At 46.8% G+C, this 19,469-nt stretch overlaps 1 protein-coding gene across 1 annotated transcript in view; it reads left to right on the top strand.

The window, feature by feature from the left end:
• The window catches only part of LOC145293929 (uncharacterized), a 119,369-nt gene that overhangs the window by 25,533 nt on the left and 74,367 nt on the right, over window positions 1–19,469 (top strand). Inside the window, exon 2 of the mRNA XM_080140755.1 lies at window positions 770–880. Coding sequence (XP_079996881.1) covers window positions 770–880 — 111 coding nt within the window. The remainder of the gene's footprint in view (window positions 1–769; window positions 881–19,469) is intronic.

Here is a 19,469-nt window from a genome sequence, read left to right as displayed (position 1 = left end):
ATACGACACCGAAAAATAAAAAACTGAATGGAAAATACTAAAAGTGTGGTTGAAAATAAGTGCAAAACAATTAAGATATAGAATGCGAGAAAAAGCTTATCTTTTCGGTGTTCCCCTCCCCCCAATCTCGAATCTATTTCGACAGATAATATTCTTTAGATAAAGGTTATTTTACAGAATGAGAATGTTTTAAAACCGCCTAAAACGCTACACACTTAACACCTGCTACACCTGTGGACATGCCTATTTTTAAGATCGTTATGCAATATACCTCACACGATTCTTTCTCCTTAATCTCCCCTATCAGTTGTTTTTTAACTACTGACCATAAATATTACCCCTTTTTATTAAATTAAAACTGATATTTGATGTCTTTCTTTAGCTTAATCAAGTCATGTTTTACAAGTACTTTAATGGAATGTTCTCGTATGAATTCATAGCACTTGATTCTCCTCTACGAAGATACTTCCGACTAACCCCCAAAGCAACAAAATCTCACCAGTTCACCGTTGAAATTTCCAGATGCTGGAAAACCTTCTACTCTAATAGTTTCTCCCCTTTGACTGCTAGTCTTTGGAATTCCCTCTCTATTCCCTGCTTCCCTGACTGTACTCACCTGCCGACGTTTAAATATAACAGGAACATAAATCCCGCTCCTCAACTCCCCATATTTGACAAAATTATATAATTGCTTGTATTTAGAATTATTTTGAGGTCTTTTATCTATGAATACTGTTGTAATAATTAATCCTTTAATTATGCTTTGCAGATTATTGTGCCGCAAAACCATGTATGAATAATGGTCGATGTGTTTCTTGTGAAAATGGATTTCTTTGCGAGTGCCCTGCTGGTTTTACCGGACTAAAGTGTGAACTTCCAGGTATTATATTTTTAAAACGTATTTAACTTCAACAATTTTTTTCTTTGTTCCAATTTTTCTTATTATTTCTATACATAAAATGAAATGCATATCCAACAATGTGATCTGAAAGAATTAGATTATTTAATCTTTTTGAAAATTTTAATTGAATTCTTTTTAACAAGAAGTTATATAATCAAAATAACTGTCGCTTATTAGTGGATATTCTCTCGGTAACGTTGTTGTTCTCTCTGTAACAAATCCAAACGTTTTATGTAGAGTTAATCGCAACGGAAATGAGAATTTCAACAGAAACTTTCCGGGCGTAAGAAAATTTACTTATTTTCTTTGTTTCTCACTCCAGTCGCCAACACGTATTTAACACCGGCATGTTCTCTTTCTAACAGCCATCTGGTATTACACGGCACCACGCATAGCCGGCTCTTAATACACGGAACCAAACACAACTCTCACTATAGGGCACCAATCAAAAGAGTAAGAGGAATAGCCGTTGCATGCTTGTTGAGCGTAATTTCCTATGCTTTTTTTCTTCCTTTTTTTCTCCTCTCTTCCTTCATTTGAGTCCGTGACGTCACGCTAATGCCACGCCCCAAAATGCTGAAGCGACTATATTACATCTTTATATTAAACTTATTTTGCTCAAAATTATTTCTTTTGATTTTAATAACATTTTGTTTTTGTATTTTTTTTACACAGGCATCACCATATTATCAAGGCTAAGAGGCCACTCGAGGATAAGGGTTAAAGAGTGTACAGTAGAAATTGGACAATATAGTAATCATTAGTAATGGAAATTCGGTAAATTTTTTAACTTATATGGAACGGCTCATCAAGAACTTATTTACGTTAGACTTGAAGACAACCATATTGTAGTCAGCCGGAAAGCAGGAAAACGGAAGACAATTCCACAGGCGTGCAGTTCTAAGAAAGAAGCTTTGTTCATGGAATCTACGTTTAGGTTTAGGCACAGATAAAGAGTGGGGGGAATCATTGATAGTGTTTTAACTAGACGAGTGTTTCTTGTGAAAGTTTAGCGAGGGGGGGGGACCATAGACTGAAGCTCAGTCGAACACTTTCCATGAAAATAACGATACATCAGAGACAAACTCGCAACATCTCTTCTGTGAGATAGAGGTTGCATGGAAGAGAAAAGGACATCTCCTACGAGGCTATGAAGTCTATTTTGAACGCTATCAAGGCAGGACAAGTCCTTTCTAGCAGCTCCTGCCCAGATGTGGCAACATTATTCCATCCTTGGACGTACCTGGCTCTTATATAGATAGAGAATAGCATCAGCAGTGAGATATCTACTGGATCGATAGAAGGATCCGACCATTTTTCCAGCGGCCTTGGCAACCGATTTGATGTACGTGTTCCATTTAAGATCAGGAGTAATGGTCAAACCCAGAAGCTTGTCAAAACTTGAGGCCTCGTGAAGACGAAAGCCATTCATTTCAATTGATGGCAGATGTGGATCAGAAAGACAAAGAGATAATTTCTAAACGAAACCATTCTCAGTAAAAAAAAAAAAAAAGTCGTGGCGTAATTGCATTTTACTTTCTAGTTTGAAAATTGAAACGCAGGTCAACACATGAAAATATTCGAAAACTGATTATTTGCATTAAAGTATGTTTGGTTACAGGAACTTATTTGTTATAAATATAATATTTAAATTAAAAAAAAAAATTATTGACAGAAATAATTAATACTGAAATAAAAATTAACAAATAAAATAAAAACAAAAGCGTGGAAAAGAAAGTGAGTGAATGTTTAAATAAACGATTATTTTCATTGGAAAAGGTAGGTTCTCTCTATCGTGCTAGAAGACTACTCACACCTGAGAGTATCCTATACCTCTACAAGGCCATCATTCGCCCATGCATGGAGTATTGTTATCACATCTGGGCTGGTGCATCTACCACTAGTACCACTAGTCTCCCCCCTCTCTCTCTCTCTCTTGGACAAAAGAAGAGTCTCCAATCTAATAGGTCCTGCTTTGTCAACTAAGTTCCAACCCCTGTCCCATCACCACAATGTTGCACCTGTGCCTGTTACAACTACACGTGTGCCCTCTTGACGTACATACCCCGATAAACCCGCTTAGCAACAAAATCACACCCCTTTACTGTTGAGGTCCCTAAATACCAGAAAGCTTCCTGCTCTAATAGTTTTTTTTCCTTTGGACATCTAGACTTTGGAATTTCCTTTCTGCTGCCTGCTTCTCTGACTGTGATAATATGCAGAAGTTTAACTGTAACGTTAGCCAATATATTATTTATCCTCCCTAAGCATGATCCCAAATGGCAGCCTTTTACGCCCAAGTAACGATATGCCTTGTTTAAGGTGAACGTGAGTAAGAAAAAGGAATATATATATATATATTCATATAGTATATTCATAGTATATGAATGAATGTTTACTTGAAATTGTTAAAAAATATGAATTTTTCACATAAAATAAATAAAATAAACGCTATGAAAAAGAACATGTGCATTCGTGCAAAAATAATTGAACCTCATAACAAACACGAATCCAGTAAATGATGTTGCCAAAAAATCATTTTTCTTTAGTATAGGTTACACTGTTTAGTGTCGGCTACTTCCAAAGCCGGAAGTCGTTTGTTTCTTATTTGCACCAACAATTATCAATTTTTTTTAGATACAGGTATGTAAAAATAACGTTAAAATCTGTAAATTCCCACAGAATATCTAAAACAGATTATTTTCATTGTAATATGTTTATTTACAGAAAAATGTTTTTTTTTTTAATGAATACAATATTTTAAAAATAAATCTGTTTACAAAATTTTCAAGGCTGTTGCAAATATAAACGATGGGAACTTCGATACAATCGCATATTTACCAAGGCAAACGACTTACTACTTTAAAAGTTTCTCTGTAATAATAAATACGAAATCTGCACGAATTAAAATATATTTAAGCGTATTTTACGACTCGGCAAAACCTGGCGCCCCATGCTAGTGTATATATAAAAGTTCGACAAGATACACCTGAAGAAGGTCGAAAACTACATTCGTCTGAAACTTTGTGCAAATAACAATCAAGATGAGAAAAATAGTTTGAAGAATCCAAATAATACGAATAATTAATCGTGATCTAAAAAATTTAGAACCGTAAGATTTTTTGTTACTGATGGGTTCATTAAACGGCTTCTTTTCTTTTTTTTTTTTTTACTTTAGAACATATTTTTTTTTATTTCTATGTTTGTCAATTCTGCAATAAACCAAGAACATATTTTACTATGTGCCGCGCGAATCACATTAGTTTTTTTTCAATTGTTAATGTCTTATATGCATTGCAATGATATTAATCAGAATATTTCCTGTATGTACTTTTTAATTAAACTACAATCGCGTAATCAGTACATTAATCTATATATATAAAAGCGAAAATGTATGTATGTATGTATGTATGTATGTATGTATGTATGTATGTATGTACGCTTTTCCTCGATGTCCACAAAAGGCTTCTTTCATAGAAGCGCTCGCTCGGTTCACAATTTCTTAAAACTTTTTATGTCATCTATAAATTGTAATATCTCACACTTAACCACGGAGCTCGCCTCTCTATTTAATTTTATTGACTTTCAAACGTTAATTATTCCACATTTCCCGCATCGGCACGTGTTACATTCGGTTCTCGGTATAAAAAAAAAGAAAAACTCGACTACTCAAAGAACACGCCCTCCGGCCTCCGTGGCACGGGGGACACTCAGTTACGAAACTTTCCACCACCGGGCTTTCGGGCTAGGTTAAGGTGCTTTTTCACACTAACTTTTGTTAGCAAGGACCGACCCCTCTTTTGGGGAGTCAGGACCTAGAGGACCGACTCCACATTTGTGGGAGCTTGGACCCGAAAACCGATCCCCTCTTTTGGGAGACTGGAATCTCGGGACCAACACCACTATCGCTGGTAGTTGAGACCTTCTTTTTTCTTTTTTGCATGTTGTTTTTCTTCGTTTCGGTCTTACTTCTCGAGACTGGGATGGTCTACTTTCTCACCACTTAATTGCCTGAGCAGCACTCTGACCTGCCAGGCCCAAACTTTGTCTATTTTCGCTGCTCTCCCAGTGGATCAAGCAGACAGGGTTCTCTTTCTCGCTCCCGTTGGGGTAGTTAGTGGATAGGGTGACGTGGGGTAGGGCGGGTGTTTCGTTTCTGCTCCCCTCTGTGGGCAGGGATGTCTATCCCCTCTCTCTCTTAGTTGCAACGCGGCACACTGACCCGCTAGCACCCACTGCGTCTTTCTTCTCTGCTCTCGCCCCGCAAGGGGGGATTCGAGCTGCTAACCCGACATCCCCGTGAGGGGAGGTCAAAAACTATAATTTCTTCAGAGTCCGCTCCTCCCCCTCCTCCATTCCCCTGGGTTTTCTTTTCTCCCCACTACACTTTGGTCCGCGTCAGCGGCCAGTGCAACCGCCACGATGCCAGGCAGGAGGGGTACGTCACCCCAAATGCGCAGCATTACCTCTGCAAACGACTCCCCATGTGAGGAAGCTAATGCATCTCCCGGCGAAACGGCGCCAGTGAACAAGGTAGGGCCCCAGCGCACAGCGACCTTGGTAACTGACGAAGGGGTAGGGCCGCAACCCACGGTGACCCCCAAAAAAACACCTGAAACTGCTGCTCCCCACGAGGGCCACCCGGCGGAAAAGGCTGTTGCAAGAACGCCTGCAGAGGATTATGCAGCGGGAATCTCTCCAGCTGCACTCCCGAACTGCAAAGCAAAGGGTGGAACACTGGAACAACGCAACCCTGCTCCCCTAAAGGGCAAAGTTCCAGCAGCAAGAGAGAGGGAGGAAAGCAGCACCACCCACCATACCGAGGAGCTGTTTGAAGCCACGTTAGCCTCCCTCCAATCATTGTTCGAAGAAACCAGTGATCCGCCCTCCAACACTCCCCAAGAGGGCAACAACGTAAAGAGGGAATCCAGGGATGGGGAGGACGCGCCAACCAGTGTCAACAAAATCCAACTGGTGGGTGCGACACCCCTGTCTACTGAACCCGCAACAGCAGCCACTAGGGACACATCCCCCGGAGGGGGGACACCTCCGTCTCCCCAAAAGGCAGCCACCCAGCAACTCAAAAAGAGGAAGAGGAAGGAGAACGATCCGGAGAGCAGGGAGCGCCAGCACGCAATAACTTTAAATGCGGACTGGCCATCTCTGTCTGGAAAAGGCCAGCCTCCAGGGTCAGAAACACCCACAACGGAGGCAGTACAAGTTGCACCAGCTAAACCCCCCCGTCCCGGGTCCAGTAAACAGCCAAAAGGATGGAGGATCAGCATGGGGCCCCAAGGAACAGCAGAAAAAGAAGATGACACCGGAAGACTACAGGAGACTCTTTGACTCCACTTACAAAGAGTGTACCAAGGGAAACGAGATCCGGCCTCTCCCAGGTCAGGTGGAAGGACTGCAGCAGAGAGTCCTCTCTCTGATAACATCAGACACGAGGACCAGAAGCCTGACCGGTGTCAACAAAGGCACAATGGTGAACGTGCTGCTAGAGCAGAACATCCCTGCAAATTACATCTGTAGGAGGAGCTATGTGCAATGGGATGTTCTGCTTCCTACCCCGAAGAGGCAGTCAAGCTGTCCAGGACCTATCACCAGAGCAGAAACATTAAGCTACAGCCAATATACATGAATAAGAGGAGGGCAAATGTTTCTGTTCTAAACGTCCCCTGCTACATGGAGGCTGAACAACTGGGTGCCATCCTCAGCCAGTATGGGGACGTGGAAGAAGTGACTCCGGTCCGCGGTCTGAGGAACATCATGACCAGGGACTACAAGATCCATATGGTCCTGGACAAAACAGGATTTTTCGGAATCCCCGCCACGCTGAAGTTCGGGGAATGGACGCTCTCCCTTTTAGTGGAGGGGAGGAGGCCCCATTGCTGGCAGTGTCAACAATAGGGGCACATGGCCAAGGACTGCCCCAAGAGTAATGGGGGAAAAAACCCAGCCAAGGCAGCGGGCAAGTCGGCAGGACCAGCCAAAACACGCAACCAAGCTGCAGCACCCACTCAATCCACTAGTGCCCCTGAAACTCAAGCAGGGTGGACGACAGTTACCAAGAAAGGAAAGACCGCCAAAAAGCCCACCCTGCAGACAGAGTCCACAGACCAGCCTGAACCAAACCCAATCACTGAGGTGGACAATATGGACACTCAGGCACCCCCCTCCTCCAACAAGAGGAAATTACAAGAATCTGAGGAGGAGGAGGAGGAGGCAGTGTTGGAAGAAGAGGAGACAACTCCAGCACCAGCCAAACTGAGTGCAACGGAGACCAGAAGGGCCAGAAGGAGGAAGAGTTGGAAAACGCGCGCCGACCTCCCTACTCCTACTGAGGAGGACGCGAACACAGACGCACAAGCAGAGCCTCCCGCCACCCCTCTACCCCAGCAACCAGAAAACTATCCCCCTCCCCAGATCCCCCAAAGCTCCCAGAAACCCTTACCACCCCCATCCTGTGATAAACCACCCCAGGAAGGAACTGTGACAACTACCCCCCCCTCCCCCCACCCTTAACCTAAAAGCCCCCCTTCCCCAACAAGGCCAGTTCGCACGGAACGAACTAAAAAACTACCGTTCCTGCCAGGAGGTAGAATTTGCGAGCTGGACCCGCACCAAACAATACCGGACCTCAAAGGACAGCAAAAGGTCCGGTATAACAAGTTGAGGGGTCTCGCCTACGTGGATGGTGACAGCGTGGCGGACCCAACAAAATTTAAGGATGCTCCCATGTTGACCACCTTTGTGAGGGTCAACAAGGATAAAGAAGTCAAGCCCTCTGGGCCATGATCAAATCAGCTAAGGATGCGATCCCGGGCCAGCAGCTGGTGGACAGGGACCATCCGTCACTAAACAATTTCTTTTTTAAGTGCGAGGGCAGAGTCCCTGTGTATATACACCCCTCATTCTACAGGGCACTTAAACTAACCTTCCCCCTGGACGTGGGAGGTGTGGCCAAGGACAGAGTACCTTCAACAGACTTATTTACCGGCAGCCTCGGCCAGGCCTGCCACGTCCTCACTGCCAAGGATTTCAGACCCGTCTGTGACACTGAATAAGGTAAGTGAACATGGCTTTGAACTTGGCTACATTAAATGTGAGGGGCATCAGGTGTCGAAGCAAGGCCTCGCGTGTTGTGAGAGACTTGGTGTCCCTTAAGGTAGATATTGCCGCTATCCAGGAGACCCACTTTATTTGTGACGAGGATTGTCAGGTGCTGGTGAATGATTACGATGTTTACTCAGCATATGGCAATACTTATAGTCGTGGAATCTCCTTGCTAGTGAGTCGCACCCTGTCAGCGTCGGTGAATGTTGTTCACGCAGGCGAGGATGGGCGGCTAGTTGTTGTTGATGTTGCCGTTAATAGTAATGTTTTTCGGATTGTCGCTGTTTATGCTCCCAATTCTGCTGTAGAGAGGGCATCCTTTTTTCGACGGTTGGAGGGCTTCTTAGTGGATCCGGAACAGTTAGTTCTAATGGGTGATTGGAATGCAATCCTTGATCCCAATATAGATAAGGTCGGGGGGACTAGTGGGTCGGTGTGGTGTGACAGCACTCTGTTCGACCTGATGGCCTCGTGCGATCTTGTCGACAGATTCCGTCTGGATCATCCAGGGCAGGAGATGTGGACGTGGCATCCTGGAACGCCTTCCCATCTGAGTACTTACTTGGATCGGATGTTAGTTAGAAGAGGCGACGTAGACTTTCTATCGTGCCCCACATTCCACTTGTTAGGACACTCGGACCATAAACTCGTTATGGCCCGTTTGAACTTAAGTGCTAGGCCTAAACTAGCCGGATACTGGAAGTTCAACAGCACCTTGTTGGAGTTGGAGGACTACCGGTTGAAGGCTACAGAATTAATTCAGCAGGCTTTAGTGGGGGCGGTTACAGGGAGTAAGTGGTGGGTTAGTCTTAAGGCCAAAATTAGGCGCTTCTCTGTCCAATACAGCCAACGCCTCGCGTTAGATAAGGCTAAGGCAAAGAAGCGCTTAGAGGATAAGCGTTTTTTAGTTGCAACCGGATCCAGCCCTTACTGGAGTACGTCGAGGGGGTAACGGCTCGCATCAATGCCGAATGTCCGCTCGATCTCGACGAAGGTTATTTTGTGTACAACATGGAGCCGCCGTTCCCCAGGGAGGAAAGAATGGTTGTCCTGGCGATCCTGGCAGTAGCGCGCATGGTGATTTGGATCACGCGCCTCAAGTTGGTCTGCGAAGGGACATCTGTTCCAGATCGGGATCTGATCGTTTACTTTAAACATTTGCTTAAAGTAAAGATCAGATGCGATTGGAGGAGGTTGCCTAGAGTGAAATTTGACAAGAGGTGGGTGCACAGCACTAGTTTGTGCATCCGTCGAGGAGCCAAGTTTCAATACGTGTTCCCTCCTTAAGCATGGCACGGACGGTGCTGGGGCCTTCGGAACCCATCCCGCTTAGGTTCTAGCTAAGAAAAACTCTTGACTGGTGGTATAAATGAGATCCTGTTCCTGATTTTATTTTTTGGTACTAGAGAACCTCTGAGTCTACCCATCCCCTTTGTGCCACATCCTTGCTTTTTCAACATCCCCGGTCACTCCCCTACTCAGAGGTCACCTTCCAACCCCCCTCCACCCGTTGCTTTGTTTTCTCCCACTGCCATTAAGATATTTTCCCCAATCCACATTAGGGATCGCCCTGCTTGTTTTCGGTTCCCCGGAAAATAGTGTGGGGTCTAGTCACCTAGATGAGTACAAGGGGGTCTCACTAACAACCCAGTAGGATTTATTTTTTGTTTTTGATATGAACACTTTTAATTAGTTTTCCCCTCTCCACGAGCAATCCTTTTCTTAATTCAAAAACTTTTTTATTTACCAATGAAATTGAACTTTATTTTTTTCACACAAAATTAATATAAAAAAAAAAAAAAAAAAAAAACACAAACACACTGACGACTGTTTATAAATTGTAAACATGGTTTTGATTCTTAAACGCTGGGGATTTATAAGATAGTTAAAGATCCATAGAGTGAATGAGGTATTTTGGTAAATGTTGCCAGTCAAGAGTAAGACTCCAAAGTCTACATTTATTACTTTTTAATCACTTTAGTCACAAAGACCCTGAACCCTTCCCCTCCCCAATTTCTTGTAGGGCCTTGTGCCTAATTTTGTTGTTTGAAAATCTTTTGTTTTTTTTACTTAACTGTATTTACAAAATTTTAAAAGCAATAAAATATATAAACAAGATCAAAGTGTAGTATCTGTTCCGGCAGATGCTGCACTTAAGATAATTTGTACCAGTCAATGGAGGGGAAACCCTCTATACTGGGACAATTATTATTTTTGGTAACCAGAGTGCCCCCTTTTTGCCTACTTTTAGGGGAGCTGGTTTTTACCTCACATTAAAAACGGCCTTGTGCCTAATTTGCTCAGTGGGGGAGCAAATAAATACCATCTGTTCCGGCAGATACTGCAAAGCTATGACTAGCACAGACCATATGTGGGGCCAACCCTACACATCTAAACTTGGTCACTGAAGGGGCAACCCTTCATACCAACAGTTTCTAATCCAGCTCCCATTTCTCACCTCTCGGGAGCTGGTACCCCCTTTCCCTCCCCCGCCCTCCCTCCATCTCCACATTAAAAACGGCCTTGTGCCTAATTTGCTACATGGGGAAGCAAATAAATATCACAACAGGCCCCCCTCGGGGGTCCGGGCGACAAAATCAAAGTGTAGTATCTGTTCCGACATATACTGCAAAGCTATGACTAGCAAAGACCAGCTATGACTAACAAAGACCAGATGTGGGGGCAACCCCACATGCCTGACCTTTAACCAGCTCCCATTTCCCACCTCTCGGGAGCTGGTCCCCTTTTTCCCTTCCCCCTCCCTTCACTCCTCACATTAAAAATCGGCCTTGTGCCTAATTTGCTCGGTGGGGGAGCAAATAAATACCATCTGTTCCGACAGATACTGCAAAGCTATGACTAGCAAAGATCAGCTATGACTAGCAAAGACCATATGTGGGGGTAACCCCACATATCTAGACTTGGTCACTGAAGGGGCAACCCTTCATACCAACAGTTTCTAATCCAGCTCCCATTTCCCACCTCTCGGGAGCTGGTACCCCCTTTCCCTCCACCCTTCCCTCCATCTCCACATTAAAAAACGGCCTTGTGCCTAATTTGCTACATGGGGAAGCAAATAAATATCAATAGGCACAGGCGCCAGCTTCGGCGGCCCCGGGCGACAAGATCAAACTTTTGGTCAAGATCAAAGTGTAGTATCTGTTCTCTGATACATACACAGCGCTAGGCAGTGCTGTTCTGGCGACACATTCTCGTGCCCGCAACACCTGACAAGCTTGTTGGGTAGCGTTTTGTCCGCACCCCCACTTGGTCTGTCTTTCTCTGCTCTCCCCCCTCACAGGGGGATCCGAGCTGATAATTTACGACCTTCCCGTGAGGGAGGGTCGGAAACACTTTCTCTCTTCCCTCCACTAACTTCCCACTCCCTCTCTCAGTTCTATCTCCCCTCTTGCCGCCTTTGGCGCCACTTCTTTTTGGCGTCAAAGTCGGCTCCCCGCTTTGGACGCCGACTCCACGTCACTCATTTTGGTGAATTTTAATACAGGGAAGAGAGAACTTTTTTAAAAAATGGACACCCCCAGCCCGGGGACCACCAATACAGATACCGCCCGGACACTAAACCGAAGGATGCCCCCCAGAATGGAGAAAACTCACCAGCAGCTCCCCAAGAGGGCGACTCCCCACAAAGGGGAGAAAAAACAATGTTGGACGGGGCATCCCACTCTGACAACAAAAATCAAGAAGCAGTAGCCCCAAAAGACGGTAAGGGAGATAGTGCTCCCCAGGAGGGCTACTGCCCCAAAAGGGGAGCAAATCAAGAAAACGAGGGGGCATACAGCCTAGACCTCCCCAAAACAAAAGGGGCAAAAGCTCCCAAGGACAATAAAGAGGACAATGCTCCCCAAGAGGCCGACTCCCCAAAAAGGGAGGTATTTCCTGGAAGAAGTATAGAGCAAGGAGAGTCGGTCCCAAAGGAAAGCGGAAAGGGAAATGCCCCTCAAAATAGCAACCCTTCCGCAAAGGAACAGGAAAAACAGTCCAACCTCACCAAAGATTCAACACCAACAAGAGGGTTGGCATGGGGGAAGACTGTAGAGAAGCAACTGTCCCCTCAAGAGTATAGAGACTTGTACTTGACCAAGTACAGACAATACATAGAGGGGGCAGAAATTAAACCAGTGCCAGGCGCTTGGGAGGCAATCGAAGACAGAGTCCTCTCCCTCATCATCTCAGATATGCCGGAAAACCGCCTCCTAGGGATAAAAAAGGAAGACATGGCGGGGCTCCTACACAAGCTAAACATCCCAGTACTATACCTGTACCAGAGGAGCTACGCCATGTGGGACATCCTCCTACCCACCAAGGAAGATGCGGAGAGACTCTCCCTACAGGAAATTAAGTATGGGAGAATAAAACTAAAGCCCGAATACCAGAGCAGGACAAGGACCCGGGTGCAGGTATTCAATGTACCTATGCAAATATCAGCAGAAATTCTGGGATCCTTCTTCACACAGTTCGGCGAGGTGGAAAAAATAACCCCAGTGCGGCCGAAAACCGGCATGCACTTGGGCAGCTACACTGTGGCCATGAGGCTAAAGAAAGAAGGCTTCCAGGCGATACCAGCACAGCTGACATTTAAGGAGGCAACTATGACAGTAGTGGTGGAGGGGCGTTGTCCGCACTGCTAGTTCTGCCAAAAGCAGGGTCACATGGCCAAGAGCTGCCCTCAAAGGTCAACTCCTACTCGAGTGACACTAAAGGCGGTCCCAACCTCTGAGACAGCACCAGTGTCCAAACAGGCTGTCACAACTCCTGCCACCTTAGCACCAACCCCAGCACCGAGGAAACCCAAAACTACGCAGGAGGCCAAGGGGGAGGAATGGATCACGGTAATGAGGCGGAAACGGAAGCCCACAATCCCATCTGCAACCGCCCCACCACCAACCCAACAACCGAGGCAGCAACAACAACAGCAGCCTCCACAACAGCCGCAGCAACAGCCATGGCAGCAGACACAGCAGCAGCAGCCAAACCAGCTGTTGAACCAGCCGCAGCAACAACATCAGCTGCCACGCCCAATTCCACAACCAATGCCACGAAAACAGCGGCAACAACAAAAACAGCAGCAGCCAAAGCAGCAGCAGCAACAGCCAGAACAGGAGCAGCAGCAACAAAAACGGCTGCAGCAACCAGAACAGCATCAACCAGAGAAACAGCAATTAGAGGAGCAACAACAACCAACGGTACACCAATTGAGACGGGGACCAAGCGAAGAAAACACTGCTCCTCTGAGGATGAATCTGCTAGTGAGAGGGAGAGGAACTCAACCTCACCACTCCCCGGTTCATTCAAAAGAATAAAAAAGAAAAGCAAAAAAAGGAAAGGGGAAGAAAAGGCAGCCCCCACTCCCTGTGAGCATACACCACCTCTAACAACAACACAACCCACTTCCACCCCCATACCACATACTGCACCAACACTATACACCGCACCAACACCAACACCAACATCAGACACCGCACCAACACCAGACACCACACCAACACCAGACACCACACAGACACTCGTCCCCACACCAATGCAAATTGAGCCGCCATCCCTGGAAGAAAAGAATAAACCCGGGAGGGGGAGAGACCCTTCAGATTCTCCCACTTACGGACTCACTCCAGCAGGGACCCTCGCCCTCGAAACAAGAGAGGAACTTTGTTTTGTAGACCCCCTGTCTGTGGCAATGGGCTTACCACACCGGCAGAGAAAAAATTAAAAACCTCTGCTGGACTGCCAACAGATAGGGGGAAAAGACGTTAATGTCCCCTCTAATTTCCCGGATGCCCCACGGCTAGCAACTTTCATCAGGCTTCCTGAGGCCTGCAAAACCAACGTGTGGACAATGCTGGAGGCCGCTGAAGGGGCTGGTCCGGGATTTGAACTGATTAGGAAAAATGACCCTTCCCTTGAGGAACTCGCAAAACAATGCAAGGGAAGGGTCCCAGTGTTGGTCCATCCATCACTTTATAGGGCCCTTAAATTGACTTACCCTTTGGATGTTGGCGGCATTGTGAGAGAAGGTCAGGACATGAAAAACCTGACCACCTTGAGCATTGCACACAACGTCGGTGTCCTTTCCATGGCTGACTTCGGAGCTGAGTGTAACACACCTTAAGGTAGGTACCATGGCTTTGAATTTGGCTAGTCTGAATGCGAGGGGCTTGAGATCATCGGGCCGGGCGGCTCGTCTCCGGCACGACCTGTTATCCCTGGGAGTGGATGTTGCTGCGATTCAGGAGACGCATTTCGTTTCCTCTGTGGACTGTCAGGTGCTGGCCTGAGACTTTGAGGTTTTCTCAGCATATGGCAGCCCGCGGGGGAAGGGAGTATCCTTGCTTGTTAAATGTACTGTTTCCGCGACGGTCGACGTTGTCCATAGGGATGCGGAGGGCAGGCTGGTCGTGGCAGATGTTGCCGTAAAAGATTCTGTGTTTCGGGTGATTGCGGTTCATGCGCCCAGCACCGCTCGTGAGAGGGTCTCATTCTTCAGTCAGCTTGACGCGTTTGTAGATTGTCGGAAGCGGGTAGTGCTAATGGGGGATTGGAACGCCATCTTAGACCTCGACATAGATAAGGTAGGAGGCGGAGCTAGAGGGTCGGAGAGGTGCGAGTCCAGCCTGGCTGATCTGATGGCTAGATGCAGTCTGGTCAACAGGTTTCGGGTCGAGCATCCAGGGCGGGAAATGTGGACGTGGACCAATCGCGTTTCCTCCTATCCAAATACCTATTTGGACAGGATGTTAGTTAGGAGAGGCGAAGTAGACTTCCTATCCTGTCCCACGTTCACTTGGCTAGGCCAGACAGACCATAAATTAGTTATGGCCCGGCTGAAGCTAGGAAATAGGCCTAAGTTAGCGGGGTACTGGAAGTTAAACACCTCCCTTCTGGAGATACAAGACTTCCAAGATCAGTTAAGAGAATTGATTAAAAAGGCACTAGTGGGGGCGGTTACCGGGAGTAAGTGGTGGTTAGGTCTCAAAGCCAAGATTAGAAGCTTCTCCGTCAAGTATGCCCAGCGCCTCGCCTTAGATAAGGCCAAGACGAAGAAGCAGCTAGAGCAGAAACTAGCCCAGGCTACGGGGGAGGGTGATAGGGTTAGTCAGGAACTAGCTAAGCAAGACCTTCTACGTGAGACTAGCGAGCGTTACAAAGGCCAAGTAGTTAGAGCTAGGCTTAGAAAGATAGGCAACGAAGCAGTCAATTCTGATGCAGACGTGCGCCGTGAGGTTTCTAGGCATGGCTCGGACAAATACATTGCGAAAGTCAAACATCCAGATGAACGCACCCTGGAATCGACTTGGGAGATCTGCAAGGGGTTTCGAGAACATTTCGAGGAGCATTTTACGCAGCAGCCCTATCTTCCGGTCCTTGAGTTTAGCGACTATTTGGCCGACTCTCCCCGCCTCGAGGCAGCTAGAGCGGCTAGTTGTGAGGGCCGGGTGACGGAGCGGGAGGTCTTTACTGCGCTGAAGCAGGTCAGCTGTGACAGATCGCCAGGACTTGATGGTCTGCCATACGAACTGTACTTGAGGCTGTCGTCCATGTTTCTGCCTCTTCTGACGGATATGTTCAACCATTGGTTTGCTCAGGGATCCATCCCAGGGCAGGTGACCAAGGGAGTGATCACATTACTGAAGAAAGGTGACGGGCATGGAGGAGAAGAGTTAGACGACTACAGGCCCATAACTCTGCTAAACACAGAGTTGAAGATTTTGGCCAAGGTCCTGTCAAATCGGCTGCAGGTTGTTATCGACGAGTTGGTTGAACCGGAACAGAACTACGCTGTGAAGGGGAGATCGATTCAGAACAACTTGCACCTGATCCGCACGATCCTAGAGGGGGGAATAGATGACGACACGGAAGCTGCGCTGATCAACTTAGATCAGTCCAAAGCTTTCGATAGGGTCGACCATCGTTTCCTGGCATCTGTCTTAGAGGCCGCCGGTTTTAAACCGGACTTTTGCAAGTGGATCTCCATAATGTATCGACAGCCCATGGCTGTCGTGCAAGTCAACGGAAAGCGCTCGAAACCCTTTGTTATCTCTCGGTCGGTTCGTCAGGGTTGTCCACTGTTGCCCCTGCTTTATGTCCTGGCTTTGGAGCCTCTTCTCCGCAAGTTGAGACATGGGGAGGCAAATTCGGCCCTGCGCAGAATGGCTCTGCCTGGCGGCTCAGCTGCCAAGGTATCCGCATTTGCCGATGATGTCACGGTCTTTGTGTCGGCCTTCAGAGACATTGAGGTCGTGTCGGAGGCACTCACACAGTACGAAAGAATCACGGGGGCCAAGATAAACCGCAACAAGTAGGTAGGACTGCGGTTGGGCGCATGGAGTGGCAACGCAAACCTCCCGGCGCCCTTCAGCTGGACAGATGGCCCGGTCCGGATCCTCGGCGTGTCGTTCGGACCGGGTCTCCAGCTTGACAAGAATTGGTTGGAGGTACGGTCAAAGGTGGAGGCTGCAGTCAATTCGTGGCTTCCTAGGAAACTTTCCTTAAAGGGTAGAGCTGAGGTGTGCACCACTTACGTCTTTCTTCTCATCCTTTACCGATTGGCCGTACTTCCCCTGCCTGCACAACACCTAAAAGCTCTTGTCGAACTCTTGTCCTCGCTCCTTTGGGACAGAGGAAGACACTGGGTGAGCAGACAGGTCTGTATTCAACGTCCGTGTGAGGGAGGCTTGGGAATGCCGGACTTGAAGTGTCATCGAGATGCTGAGAGGCTGGCCTTCCTGAGCCACTATATGCAGGAAGACCAACTATGGCACCCCGTGGTTACTGCCGCCTTCCCGACCTCGTTCTCAACCCTTCCATCGAGAGCCGTCGCAGGCCGCAGGGAGAATCTGCCTACATGAAAGAGTGCCGAGCCGCGCTAAAACGACTACCAAGGTCCAGTGACCTTGTGACTGCTACCCGTAGGGAACTCCACAGGGATCTAGTGAAGGGGGCCGCTGACGACCCGCTATGCGCGCGTTCGGGGTGGCAGCAGAGTGAGATCCGCTCCGTGTGGAGCTAGGCGCCAGGTTCGAGTCATCTGAACAATTCGGGGTTCTCTCTGACCTGGCGATTGGCCCGAACTGCACTTCCACTCAACAACATACAATGCAGTTCCGGGTTTTTGGAGTCGCCTGATTGTCCCCATTGTGGGACAACGGCCGTAGAAACTACGGATCACGCTTTCTTCGATTGCCGCGAACTCCGCCAGTACTGGTCGTATGTCAGCGGAGTAACGGCTCGCATCGATCCTGAGCATCCTCGCCCAATTACTGTATCCAATGTTGTGGACAACGTGAGGCCGCCGTGGGACCAGGAAAGACAAATGGTCTACGTTACGATCCTGGCCGTGGCGAGAATGGTTATTTGGACGTCGCATCTGCAAGGTTGCCGGGGGGTGTTGTCTTTTTCTGATCAAGATCTGATCGCTTTCTTTAAACACCAACTACGGGTGAAGATCAGATGTGATAGAAGAAGGCTGCATCGCGCGGCATTTGACAGAAGATGGATACATGTGGCAAGTCTGTGTGTACGAAGAGGAGCCAAATTTGAATACGTGTTCCCCGCCTAGGTGTGGAACGCGCAGTTCTGTAAAGTAAAATTAAACAAGTAGCCTCTCAGCTAGCTGAGTGTGTGTTCCATCCCTCCCCGATTAGGAAGCCTCCAAGATCCCCATCCCCTCTTACCTGCAATTTTTGTTTTCACCCCTTCCTCTAAATTTTACCCATCTTGGAGAAAAAGAAATACAAACTAACCTCCATCCCTTACCCACAAAAATTTCTTTTCTCCATTCACCCCCATCTAGAGGGCAGCCCCACCTAGAGACTGACCCGCAGAAGCGAGGTTCCTTTTACAAACCTAGTGGAACGGGCAGTCTATCAACTAGACGGGGTTGGGAGGGTCCTACTAATCACTTTTTGTTTTTTCTTCCCCCGCCCTCGACACAAATGAATTATTGTACTATATTATTGTTATCTTTTTTGTTTTTACACGTCAATAAAAAATGTTTTAAAAACTGGGAGTTAAGTAGGACGTCCCCAATATGAAAGGGTGAATGCAGTATTATGGTGAAAGAAGATACTAGCTGGGAGAAACTTTTGACTTTGTTTAGTTCTGGAGTGACAAGGATGACCAACGACCCCTAAAATTCCCCCCTTTTGAGTTGGCCATGTGCCTAAGTTTTTTGTTCATCGTTGATTTTGACTGTATTTTTTAACGTGAATAAAAGATTTAATATCTCAAAGTGTAGTATCTGTTCCGGCAGATGCTGCAAGCAAAGACCAGCTATGACTAGCAAAGACCATATGTGGGGGTAACCCCACATATCTGAACTTGGTCAAGGTAGGGATCACCCTACGACCACAGTTACTATCCAGCTCCCATTTCCCACCTCTCGGGAGCTGGATCCCCCTTTCCCTCCCCCCTCCCTCTCTCTCCACATTAAAAAACGGCCTTGTGCCTAATTTGCTCAGTGGGGAAGCAAATAAATAAACAGGCCCAGAGCCAGTGAACGTTTGTCGACTTCTTCATATCAGACGGGGGAGCGGGTTTTTGAAAACAAACAAACCGATTTATTGACCTCATTAAAAACCGACCCGCACAAAATGCTGACTGCTGAATAGCTATCGCCATCACGTCAATCAAAAACGCGCACCTGTTTTTTTTCACACTTTACTATTTTCCAACTGTGCGTCGTCAAGGCTTTGTTTTTTTTTTCACGGGCACCTGTTTTTTTTCACACACACCTACAAACACCCGGGCAACGCCGGGTACCCCTCGCTAGTCTATAATATAAAAGCGAAAATGTATGTATGTATGTATGTATGTATGTATGTATGTATGTGTGTATGTTTGTATGTCTGCTAAAACAGACAGAACAAAAATTCACAAATTTGGTCTCATATGAAAGCCCCACCCTCCGGACAACAAATATCGAATTTTGGTCCCGAAAGGTCCAATCTAAGTTACTCAGCTGACCCTTTTTCTACAGGAGGCCCCCCCCCAGTGACATTTTAACGATATTTATACATAATTTAATAAACGCTGAGTCATGTCACGTGACCTTGACGTAAGCAAGCTGTAATGGCGATATGTATATGAAAACATTGAATAGAGAGAGTTTGTTATCGATAAAAAAGACGACTATCATACAAATCAAAATACAAAAAAAATTTCACGTTAGGAAAACGTTACCAAAGTTATTAGTGGGTTTAAAAGTAGTTAGATACGATAGTTAAACGAAAAATAAACTTGCTGCAGTTGAAGATGGCCCCTGTGACTTCTTTGTATTGAGCGAGCGCCTCGACCACCACTTGAACGTCCGTGGGGCAAGACACGAACATGGTGACGTCATTGGCGACAAACTTGCTGCGGTTGAAGATGGCCCCTGTGACTTCTTCATATCGAGCGAGCGGCTCGACCACCACTTGAACGTCCGTGGGGCAAGACA

This window comes from Euprymna scolopes, chromosome 15 (genome assembly GCF_053919585.1).
Source record: "Euprymna scolopes isolate OS-2025 chromosome 15, ASM5391958v1, whole genome shotgun sequence".
Lineage (NCBI taxonomy): Eukaryota > Metazoa > Mollusca > Cephalopoda > Sepiida > Sepiolidae > Euprymna > Euprymna scolopes.
The sequence above is the reverse complement of the archived record's forward strand: the minus strand, read 5'-3'. Positions and strand labels throughout refer to the sequence as shown.